We start from the raw sequence: 12,638 nt of genomic DNA, 5'->3' as shown, positions 1-12,638 counted from the left end.
GTCACAGTCATGAGCTAATCTGCTTATTCTACCTTTTGACAGGGCATGTGATCCGTAATCTAAAGTGGATGAAGGTAAGGAAAGCTATGAGCCCCTGCTTGAATGTACAGTGTGTGTAAGTGTGATTATAGCAGAGGAGAGAAGCAACATACTGTAGATCTCTGTTTGTTCATTCTTTGTGCTCAACCCACAGAAGAACTCAGTGACTTTGTAACACGCAGAGCAGTTTATTTTATGTCCGCAGCATGAAGAGGAACACAACTTCTGTGAGGAGGATAAAACTTCAGACTCCCTAATTCTACAAATCAGTTAAAAAAAAAATGCTTACATTTTTCCCCTCAACCTCAAGAAAGCTGCAGACCTATTTACTTAAACATTAAGATATGACATCTAGCCTAATGTAGAAAAATCCAACAAAATCAACCCGCTCATGAAATCGGTCATGGGATGTTGTCATTTGAGACTGTTTAAGACTGGCAGCAGACATCACAGTCTGAGACTGAGTGTCTTGTAAGAAAAGAACGTCCACTTGCTTGTGCCATTCAACACAGGAGTCTGGTTGTTAATCTTCAGCTCAAAAAATGACGATTTAAACTAACTACAAAGAGAAAAAAAAAAGTGATGACAAAGATGTGTATTTGTGGTATATATGCTGTAAGTGTGCACACAAACACACTGACCTTCTACTGCAGGTGGAAGGGCTGAATAGTGGGGATACTTTTAAGGTCAGACAACGCTATTTGTGTGGTTTCCTTAGTTTGCACTTCTTTTCGGGTCATGTAGCTGCAGACACGCAGGAAATTAGAAACACTAAGCTAAACTTAATACGTCACATTTATCCCTTTGTGTTGAGTACAGACTGTGTATATTTGTCTCTTCTTGAGGGGACTTAGTCAGAGTTCAAATAAGGTGAATAATGTTTAAACAGGGTCAAAATCAACAAAAACAGAGAGCGGCATAGATTGGTGTCAAGCCAAAGTGTGTCAGAAATATTAGAATCAAATCCAAGGTCATTTAAACTGTTTTATAAATAATGCAATTGATGCTACATTTCGTCACAGTTTGCACATTGCCTCGGAAACACCAACAGACATCAGGAAAGTTGGCTCGATGGACACTTGGCAACAGACATTTCCTAACAATACACTGCAGAGATAACCTCATCCTGTGATAGGGGGCAGGAAGCTTTTAGTCACAGAATGACCTTTCTCCAAGTGGCTTTTGAGACATGCCTTTTGGCAGCATGAACCCAAACAATAAACCTCAGTAAACTCGCTGAGATATATTAAACCACCGCAAGTTTTCTTTGAATACAGAAGAGGAGTCTTTACATTTCACTGCACATCTGTATGACCATGTGACAAATTAATATCTTGACTCTTGAACACATTTATTTGCATATTTCAGAGGTACATATTTAGTTTGGTTTGGGACTGCATTACATTATTAAGATAAGCTGTATAGCTTTTAATCTTAGGTATATGGGTTTACAGCTGTTTGATTCACCGCTCGTGTGAAACTCACTGGGACACGACTTAGCTGACTTCACCACAATGCACAGCTGCAAGCTAAACACACAAGCACCTTCTGTGGGCCGGATCTGTTGGATTTGTCGGCTCCTTTGCTGTTGTCAGGCACTCTTGAGGGAGGAAAAAGCAGAAGGGAGAGTAGAGCATGTGACCTACAGTCAAGATCCTGACACCAGTGAAATGGAACAAGAGACGGTGGAGGTGAGGGGTTAAAGTGAGACATTAGGAAACATTAAGGAAAATCTATAGCACAGACATTATTACTTCAGAATCAGTCTTTGAGCTTACTGGTTTTCTGAGGAGTTTCATCCTCAGCTCTCTTTCAGGCATCTCCCCCAGTTGACAAAATTGTTTGCATGCCCCCCCCCCCCCCCCCCCCCCCCCCCCCCCCCCCCCCACACAGGCAGATTTCCATCCTGTTTGATTCAGGTCTTCAGATCTCATATGCTGAATCTGAGCCGGAACAAACATGAAGCGAAATGGGTAAAGAGTTGGCCACCCAAATAGCTTTTTGGTGTTTGAAGATAATGAAAAAATTGGGAGGTGAGTACTTGAAATGTAAAACAGCTCACTTTGTCGACATGATATGTCAACAGCAGGGTTAAAGAAAAACATGTACCAAGGCGCTAACACTACAGGAAATTAAAAGAATAAGTTGGAGGATAAAGAAAGGAGGGGCGTTTTCTTCAAGCAGGAACCGATGGTGGAGCTGCTGTACTCTTACTTTTCCCCTTGGGTGTTCCTGTCAGGGCTCCAGGGAAGCAAACATAATTCACTTAATTGGTTCTCACTGTTACAGCTAAGACAGAGCACAATCTCAGAGGGATTTTTCTCCTTTCTGGGCCAAAGGTAGCAATGGCTTCCCTCTGCTGTCTCAACAAGTGAAACAGTCTCTCCATTCAGTACTTCGTTCCAGTCACATATTTTGTCTTATCTGACCTCTCAAAAGAGCATGTATCATCACAACCTTGTTAATTTGATGAAAGCTGATTTTTAATGGTATGAGAGAAAATCTGAGGACTTGTGAGTGACTTTAAAGACATTACAGAGTCTTTGATCTGTGTATGAAATCCATGAATTAAATTGAAACATGACATGCCAAGAATCATTTTGAGTGATCTCTCATTATGAAGTGTTCTGGTCTGTTGATGGATTTAAACCGTTACATAAACAGTCTCAGTGATTAATACATTAATCATATGACTGCTCCCCTCCCCACCCTAAAATATAGGACCCGAGTGACCCCTATCCCCACATTCCTTGGATGACTGACCAACGCTTTGTTCATTTTGTTAACCTGCAAACCAGAGACACATTGTGATGGGGCCAAACCATCACTTTAGCCACGCTTTAACCTTTGGTCACACTGTGAGCCTAAAGCAGAGCGTGGTTGAACGAGACACCCCATGAGAATAGAAAAATGCTAAATCTGCAGAAACTCAAATCACTTCCTCTGGGCTTTCTGACAAATGTATCTAAATGATAAATTGAAGAGCCCCAAAGTCTCTGCCTAATGTGTAGACATCCAGTTAAAGTTGGCTTAGACCTTCAAGCTTATCTATGGGCGCTCTAAGTTAAAAGGCTAAATTCCACAAAACTGTAGGAGTCATTTCACTTGAATTAATTAACTCGTTTAATCCACTGTGAGAAGTTAACACTGACATGAAGCCTGCTGAAAGGCAAAACCAAGTCAAGACAGTTTTGTAGGTTAGCAATTTAAAAAAAAAACAAAGCATTTTTTCAAGATCTCTGTTTTTTATTTCTTCAAACTCCTTACAATGTTAAAGAACTAGGCACTGATTTGCTAATAATAAGTTAGAGCAAACACATTGACAACAGAGCTGTTTGACATTTTGCGAAATATGCACATTTGCTCTTTTGCTTAATCAGATGGGAGGATTGCACTCCATGTATGTCAATTATATACTGGTATACAACAGATAGCTAGTTAGCCTATCGTACAGGTGGAGTCAGTAGAAAGGTTCGTTGCAGCTTGTAAACAAAACATCCCAAATGGGCCTCTAATCGCTCCAATGGTGTGCACACTAACTGCAGGACATATGTTTGTATGTTTAATCATTGTTCCTTCACTGCAAGACACTCCACACTATCACAAGCTAACCACTGATTCTGAGCACCTGTCCTTCCAAAAGACAGCAGGCCAACTCTGCTTCCACAGGTCAAAGCCAATCAAAGGTTCACTTTTGTTTTGGAACAAACTTTGTCTTTGTGCGTTGGGCCTCACTATTTTCTCGTAGTTCTTGCCACGTTCATGTTATATTCTCCAGTTTGAATCACATCCAATTGCTGATTCGTAAAGTCACCTGTGTGCTTTGCTGGAGAAAACACGCCAGCTTTCTGCCCACTGCGCCTAGAAATGTTCTGTGTCAACTAAATCAAACCAAACATGAAAATCAAGTCAAAGGACAGGGTCACCACCACACATGCGTGGAGGCCTGTAAGTGACGATTGAGCGGCATTTCATTTGTATGAGTTTATATTTTATTTTTCAGAAAAAACTACTGACTCTATCTTTAACATATAGTCACATAACAATTGGAAACAGCTAGAATACACATTCTGCCAACCAGCACTTCTAAAAGTCCAGCAGTTTTGTTGTAACCCTGATTTTGTCAGACAGCCAGCAAAGCTGCTATCACTTGTTTCCTGTCTTTATGCCAAGCTAGGCTAGGTGCCTGTTAGCTATAGCTACATCATCCATGTACATAAAATCTGAATCGTTTTTTATTGCCAAGTACATTTACATATACAAGGAATTTCTATAGGTGTATTGGTGCAAAAAAAACAGTTAAGTGAAAGAATAAAAGGATATAAAAGTGAAATTGTTTATCTTCTTTAATTGCTGTTGCCCTTTAATGTAATTGGTGGCTGTTAGCCTCTCCAAAAAAAAGGTTAAGGAGACCTCTGTATTGCTGCCGGGACAAAGCAATTTTCTTTCAAAGACTACAAACGTCAGTTGATACCGTATAAATACAACATATTGAGACCAAATGCACAAAAGAATAATTCCTTAAGTAGTGCTGTACAAAAGCTATTTGGTGACCTTGTCCCCTTAGTGTATGTCTAAAAGCAAAGAAACATCCAGTATAGACACAGCAACCTTTTTAAAAGGAACCCTATGAACTATGTGAACCATCAGGTCAATGAACATGTCGCTCACCCTCCTGTCTGTTTCACACTCAGTTATCTGCATGGACTCTATGCAGGACAGTGGTCTGTTTGCGATACATCCTGTTTGCACGTATGCAGCGTGTGTAGGCATTATTACAGTAATCATGTCACAGTCATGGTAGGAAACACATTTTCCCTGTGACATTAAGCAAAACGAACCATAGATATCTCCCATCATACATGCTACAGTTGAAAAAAAAGGATGACTGTCGCGTGCCAGTGGAGGGACCAAGTGGACCTCTTGTGTATGATTCGAGTTAGAAAGAAACACTTTGTACCTTAGGGGTAAATATCCCTCAAATGTTTTATATTTTCACTCAGTAAAAGTCCGATGTAACTTTCTACATGTTATCCAAGTTGCTTATGTCCCAGCATTCAATGTGGTATACACCTGTGTTGACTCAAGAGTAAAGGTAAATTAGTTTTGATTTCAGCCAAAGAGGTACACAGAGCGTTCTGTTGAAGCGACATTATGGTCAATATTTGCTAAAGATATCCTCGTCTCAAGCTGATTTGGTCCATGCTCTTTCCATAAAACTGTTTTTGACTTCAAACAGGTCAGCACGCTTTTGATTTGGAACAATTTAAAGTGCTTTATTTACGATAAATACAACAAATCCAATGATGCCATCGAGCAAAAAGCAAACATAATTTATGTATATGGCTCTTTCACTTCAGATTATCTGGCTTTAACAGTTAATATGCATCTTAGCAAATGAATTCCTTTTGCATTTTCGATACAATGATATCCCGCAAAGTTTCTACGGCTATCACAAGTAATAGCACATGCACCAAATAAAAAGAAGGAAATGACAAATGTGAGGTATCACTCATAGGGAAAGGACTGATTGATTCAATGAAACACCAATACTTCCACTGGTACATGTATTTTTGTTTACGTGCTAAATAGGATCTATCACAATATTAAACTGTATAAATACAAGTATGGAGGGATATGTTTGCAGAATTTGTGTCCAAGACAAATTCTCCTATTAAGAATAAAGGGTTGGGTTATTTTATCACACGATACAATATGGCATGGAGTGGGATGTGATAGTCTGGTATGGTATGGTATTCATATCTTGTCATACTGTATTGTTTCATACAGTACCATACAGTACCGTGCCATATTGTACAGTAATGTAACTGTAACTTAACATACTATACCTCATTGTTCCATATTGTAATGTTTCATAATTGTACTCACTTACTTTCCACAATAACAGTAACAAGCTCACCCAAATGCCCCTCTTCCAGCAGACACATTCTTACAGAAACACACACACACACAACTCCACAGCATTAATCCCAGCAGGTTGTCGGGTTCTATGGGGGTCAGCTTTTGCCGGACACAGCTTTTATTTTGGCCTGATTACTTTCGGGCACTGTCATCGTATGGCCTCTGTCGGTGGGGATAACGTTCATTGGGGTCGGATTGGTGTCCGCCTCACTGGCTCCATTCACTGGTTCAGGCACAGTCATTTAGAAATGGCAGACCTAACACCTAACCCACAGAGCCGGACCAGCCCAGTCAGCAAATACAAACCACCCCCCCACCACTACATCACCCTTTTAGTAATTACAGGGGTGAGGGAGTGAAAAGTGATAAAATAAAGAAAGATGTACGTTTAAGAAGAGTTGAAATGAAGAAGAGAAGAATCAAAAATAGGTAACTTCTGCATATTGGGATCATTAGGAAAGGGGAACTTGGAAAGACACAGTCAGATCATGTGTGCATTTGCATCTGTATGATAGAGAGTAAGATAAGGCCATCATAGCAAAACACAACATTTTACCACCTAACCAGCTGGCAGGTCTTTTGGATCTCAATAATTTTGGACGCAGCCCAACAAAGCTTTGAGTTTATGACCCGAGTGGCCTCTGTGGCAGACTTCTGATTTTGTACTAAAAACCACAATTATGACTGCAAGCCAAGAGCTATGAGCTGACTTCTGAGCTATACATCTACATTTCAGAATTAAAAAGAATACACTAAACAAAATTTGCATGTGTAAAAAGCCATAAGAAATGTTGTACAATATAACACAAACATCAACATACAACAGAGAAACACATAAGTCTGAATATGTAATATGTCTAAATATGAAACGTGATGGTTTCGTTTGATGACTTGTATCATATCAATAGTCCTCTGCTGCTCTCTTGTGGTGCAATGGAAAGCTTAATTCGTTGGTTCCTTTCAAACCAAAAGGAAGGAACTCATTTATTATTTTTTTTAAAAATCTGTACTTATTCCACAGATATTTTTAGAGAGTTGAAATGCAATACCCATATGACAAATGCAACGGCTATGTTGACGTTTCTTTTGGTGACACCTTTATTTTATTTTTGCCAAAGTAAATGGGCTCTACTTACTGTAACTGTGTCCATGTGAAACTCTTGATGGCTTTTATAATTCAACTTTGCAATAATGTCAAGTAGGTAAATGGGTATTAGCAATTGTTAAAGGTCCATCTCTTAATTTGGATTTGACAATATACATAAAGGCCACAGTAAAATGAATGAACATGCTTTATAAAGGACCTAACTAAAAGAAAAAGACCAGAAAAATATCTTGAAATGAAAACATCCAGTGTACGTAAATAGTGTTATAGGCTAAGATATGTCACTTAAAAAATATAAATGTTTGTCTCTTAATTATAGACAGTAAATATTATATGCAGCCTTTGCTGTTAATAGAGCTTTTACTGAACACGAGCGAAATACACAGTATGCTCCTTTAAATGGTGCGTACCATTATTGACAGAAGGGGGGAAGTTATTATTCTTTTACACACCATGATTGTATGTCGTTTATATTTGTAGCTAAGATTAAATAGTTACATATTTTGTATCTCATATTATTGCATAGCTCAAATAGCATACATTTTATACCCAAACACCGTCCAGGAGAATAACCAGTGACGTTGTTCGGTCGCTGGAAACCCTGAAACAAACACTGTGCTCGTCCCCAGTGGAGCCGGAGAGCTAATAAACGGTTCACAGGACTTACTGAAGACGCTTTAAAGATTTATTTTTTTTAATGTCAAATAAGGAAAGACTGTCAACTTGGCCAGACATGTTTTCAGGTACAACGACACACTTTCGCCGTAGAGATGAAAAACTGCCCGAAGCTTCCGCGACAACAGAATACTGCGCGGAGCTGCAGCAGTGGATGTGGCAGTATTACTGGGGCTATACAAACTGGCAGAGCTGGCTGGCTTTGACAGCTCTCCCCTTTCCTCCTCCGCCGGGGACTAGCGCTCAGACTCAGGGACCAACAGCGCCTGCCTCGACCTCGGGGCTGCAGACTTACGACCCGGCACGCTGGTACAGCAGCTACCCTTATCCCTTCACTTTCCCCGCATCCTCTCCTTATCTGAGTGGCACACAGAGCGGGCACAGCTCCGCCTCGACCCCGGCTCAAGCTGCTGATGGTCAGACAGCCCAGCAGCAGAATGGGAACCCACCTCAGGCAGGTATGGCTCTATTTGGAGGTAATTCGTTTGAATGGTCACTGGCCTACTCTATCCAACATGGCGTTACTGTTCAGCCAACGCTAATGTGTGGGCTTTATTCTGTTTAAGCGAGGTCATGAGTCTGCTGGGAAGCAGGCTTAAGTAAACGGCCTTGTGAAAACAAGCTTAAACGCTTAGCTTCGAGCCGTTCAGGTGTTTGCTTGAGTGCTGTGTGTTCCCTCTGCTGAGTGTCAGTGAGGAAGCAACTGATCCGAAGAAGAAGCTGCTTTGTTTTAATGATAATGATGGAAAGTAATCACAGCTAAACTGTGAACAACAACAATTCAGTTCTCCTACTAATATTAAAGCTTGCTTAAATTAATAGAGTTAGAGGTCAATGTGTGCTACAGGCAAACTAAACGTTGTTTTTGCAGTGGATTAAAAAAAAAAGTCCCAAAGTAATGCAAGAAACTCAGTGTACTTGAATAAAAGCATAGTGAGTGAAGTCCTGTCTTTGCTTCTCTGGGATTCAAGGTTTATTTGAGTCTAGATATGACACAAGGCCGTGAGAAAATGATTGAAACATATATATAAAGGAGCTTTTTCATTTGCTTGTTTATTCATCTGCTGTGTAGGACGGGAGTACACCATCCCTTCTCCTCTTCAGAGGTTCCTCGCTGAGACGGTGGACTTCTTCATTTTGTTTTGTGTGAAGGCCACCATCGTGCTGTGGATCATGCATCTGAGTGGAATGAAGTGAGTGGAAAATCAGACACTGTGCAGAGGAAACTATACGGACTGGATAAACCACTGATGCCCAATTAGAAACCTGCACTACTATGAGTGTTAAAAACAGTTGTACAAAATGCAGGATTTGAATGGTCACACAGTTTACTTTAACAGCAAGTTGCTGTCTACTCTTTTAAAGGGACATCGCCAAATTCATCACCCACTTCATCGTGGAGGAGATAGACGAGAACACATCAATGGAGGACCTGCAGAAGATGATGGCTGTAGCTCTGGTGTACAGGGTGTTGGTGTGTGTCTTTGAGGTGAGTCATTCCTTTCACGACCTCGCTAAAGTCAGCGACCGAGGTGATCAAAAAAAAAAAAGTCTACTTTGTGTAATATCCAAAGAACGTTCCAAGAGAAGGCGTTAATGGACTGAAAGTGCATCAGTTCACTTTTGTTGTGCTTCACGCTTGAACAAAAACTGCGGGAAATCTCTGCACATGTTCTGGGGTGAGCTGCAAACGGGCGCGTATCTCCGTTGACTGTTTGCGTGCAACCCCTGCAATGTAATAAAGCTGCTTGATGATGTTTTCTGATATTGTGAACGTGTTGTGCTACACAAATAAGTTGTATAATGGCAAAACTTGTCAAGGTTTCTTTATTTGTCTCCCTGGGGAGTAATTTGTCTTGGAGATGGGGGAAAAAAATTGCTGCAGACAACACAAGAAACAAATAAAAACAATTGATACAAATGTGCAAAACACAAAAACGCTTACACACATGAGAGCGTCCTGAGACTGCTGCGTCTGCCGCCACTTCGTCATCAAACTTTTTTTTTAAAGATTTGTTTGGGGTTTTTTTTGCTCTTATTGGAGAGACGGGGAGAAAGTGGATAGTGTCGGAGATCGGGGAGAGAGAGAGGGGATCGACATGCGGGAAATGGGCCACAGGCTGGAGTCGAGCCCGGGCCTGTAGCCTCAGTACATGGTGACGCGGGCGCTGCCACTGCGCTCCCGGCGCCCCCCCCCCCATTTATCCTACTTTTTACGTCACGTGTTGTGTCCTGAGATTCCCTCTCTCTACTTCAACATGGATTGTCTCCTGCTGGGGAAGATTACAGGAGGAGTCTGCCTGAATTATTATTTTTTTTTTTCTCTCAGTTTTAGCCGGAGTGTCTCCGCAATGCTGCTTTTACTCGTCTATATCAAACTAATCGTCTTCTTCACACAAAGCAGCGCTCGTTATTTTCCTTTTGTCTTGGAAATCAGTTCCCCACTTTGTCCTCTTATGTTCAGTAAGAGCTGCAGCCTCCCTGCAACATGATCCTGTTTAATGGAAAGAGTCAGAGTTCTTGTAGAACACAACACTGCTGCCCACAGAGGACAGTGATGCAACGTTGTGTGCATAGTTGCCTGGTATGAAGTCATGCATCGCAGCTCTTGTTCTACTCTTGTGTTGGTGCCCCTTGTTTCCCCGCGGCACGGAAATGCTCCTGAGACTTCTGACTTAACACCATCTGGCATGTTTCATTCAGTTCTGGCACGGTTTGACCTTGTTGTTACACAAAAAAAAAGAATTCTATGCGTTTGTTTTTTACGACTGTGTGTGACGCTGTAGCATCTTGAAGTGTAGTGAAATGCTTTCCCGTGTTTTTTTTTTTTTTTTTACACATTGGCATTAATGTGTGAAATGTGCTCCCTCTTCTCCAGGTGATATGTATTTGGGGAGCTGGAGGTGCTACACCGGGGAAGTTCCTGCTCGGTCTGCGAGTTGTGACGTGTGACACGTCAACTCTGGTCCGTCCAAACCGAGTCCTTGTTGTCCCCGCATCTAATGTTTCCCTCTCTGCGTGAGTGATCACATGATAAACAGTTCTTTTATTTAAATTGGGAGAAGAATCTAAAATTGACTAAAAATTAGCATTTTGGGTTATTTTTTAAATCCACAAACAAATGTCTCAAGTACTTTCTGATAGTTCTTCACTGCAGGTGTCCGTAAGCTAACTGCATATTTTTTTTCCCCCCCAGCTCAACCGTGCGGGCTCTCAATAAGAACTTCTCCATTGCCTTCCTCTTCCCCGTCTTTATTACCCTCCTGTTCTTCCAGCACAACAGGACTATGTATGACATCGTGGCAGGGACTATTGTCGTCCAGTGCAGAGAGGGCAGATAGCCTCTCCTCCTGCAGCAGACTTTTACTTAGCAGAGCAATGACATGGTGCTTGACAATTCAAAATCAGTCACAGATCTCTTCTTGGACCTTAAACCTGCACTTTCAATCTGGATGCAAACAGGTTGAGGCCTAACACATAGAAGACAAAAAGATCCAGCCCCACAACTTTTGGTTGAAGGTTATTCTTTAGTTTTTTGGGGGTTTTTTTCGACTACTTGATCATCAAATTAGCTTTCAAGAAGAAGCCCTTAAAAGTGTTTTGATTTTTTTGATCATTATGAAGTAAGTTGAGTTTGAAATGGTGCCGTCAAATGTTTCCTAAAAAATGTCATCATTGATCTTTACGTGTCCTATGCCATAGTACTCGATTGATAATTGATTTTTTATAATAGAAGAAGTGCTCATGTAGGATGTGACTGTCTACCACAGTAGGCTTCATGTTTTCTATGCTGTTGTTTGATTTAAGAGCACCGTCTCTTGCAAACGTATACTTTCTGAACTATTTGGCAAACACCCTTAAGGTATGCGAGTTCTTAACATGGGGTCTTGAAAGCAGGATTTACACTATTAGATTCTCAACTTTGCAGGGTGTTCTCATACACATTGTTTTGTATCTTAAGTTATTAATCGTGACTCAATGGTTTGTTTGCTGATGATGTTTTGTCTTAGTTTTTAGCAAACAAAAAATGTCCCAGGGTTGTTGATGTCTGTTCTCTGTGCCTACAAAAGTGTAGAAGTATTGTTTTGCCATCTTTCAGCCATGAGGAATTGGCACAAAGACTTTACTTTCGGATACAGGTAAATGATAAGTTAAGTGAACTGATATAGCACTATTTCATTCTTCTGACCTCTTATACACGTAACGTCACATTCACTCTTTCACACACTGACGGCTGCTTTGACTTTGACTTTTGTGACTCAGGACGACAAATCAAAGACCCACTGATTGTCTAAATGGCATTTTCAGTTGTAATGCCTTATGTCAGATTAAAATGTGATGATATTCTGGTATTAAAGACTACACTAAGTGATGTACATATTTTGTATTAATCTGCATCAGCTTGAAAACTTGAATAATATATAAATAAAGTCAGATGCTAAAAAAAGAGTGATGATCTGTCCACTATGTTGTTGTTGTAATAAACAGATGGACTTTGGGTGTTATCTTGTTCATTGTGACCGCTGGGATAGAATTAAAGCTGTTTCAAAGTTCAAAGGCATTAAAAAGCGCCGACTAATCCAAAAGAAGAGAGCATAATTGACAGGATTTTTAGAATTCATTAAGAAATGCATTTTCGTTGTGTCATGGCTGAGCTGCAATGAATACAGGATTAAAAGGATTAATTTTCACTTAAAGAACTGTAAAGGACTTTACACACACAGCGCACACCTTAAAGTCAATATTTGACTTTCGGCCTGCAGGCACTGTTACGACCAGAGCACTTTCACTTAAAAATAATGACAGAAAAAAGTCTTAAACTCCGCTATCAGGATGTCATGAAATCTACAGTTTGATGCTGATTTGTTTTATGTATACTGGTTTTAATTTTTGCTTT

General features: G+C 40.5%; 1 protein-coding gene across 1 annotated transcript; it reads left to right on the top strand.

Annotated features, from left to right (window-relative positions):
* The first annotated feature begins 7,497 nt into the window (after positions 1 to 7,497).
* Positions 7,498 to 11,232, top strand: fam8a1a (family with sequence similarity 8 member A1a). The gene is made up of 5 exons (XM_079367547.1): positions 7,498 to 8,199; positions 8,814 to 8,934; positions 9,107 to 9,230; positions 10,620 to 10,759; positions 10,938 to 11,232. The coding sequence occupies exons 1-5, from the start codon at positions 7,764 to 7,766 to the stop codon at positions 11,080 to 11,082; spliced, it is 966 nt and encodes a 321-aa protein (XP_079223673.1). The 5' UTR covers positions 7,498 to 7,763; the 3' UTR covers positions 11,083 to 11,232.
* The last annotated feature ends 1,406 nt before the right edge of the window (positions 11,233 to 12,638 follow it).

Source organism: Symphodus melops, assembly GCF_947650265.1.
Source record: "Symphodus melops genome assembly, chromosome: 18".
Lineage (NCBI taxonomy): Eukaryota > Metazoa > Chordata > Actinopteri > Labriformes > Labridae > Symphodus > Symphodus melops.
This window is presented reverse-complemented; position numbering and strand designations above follow the sequence as displayed.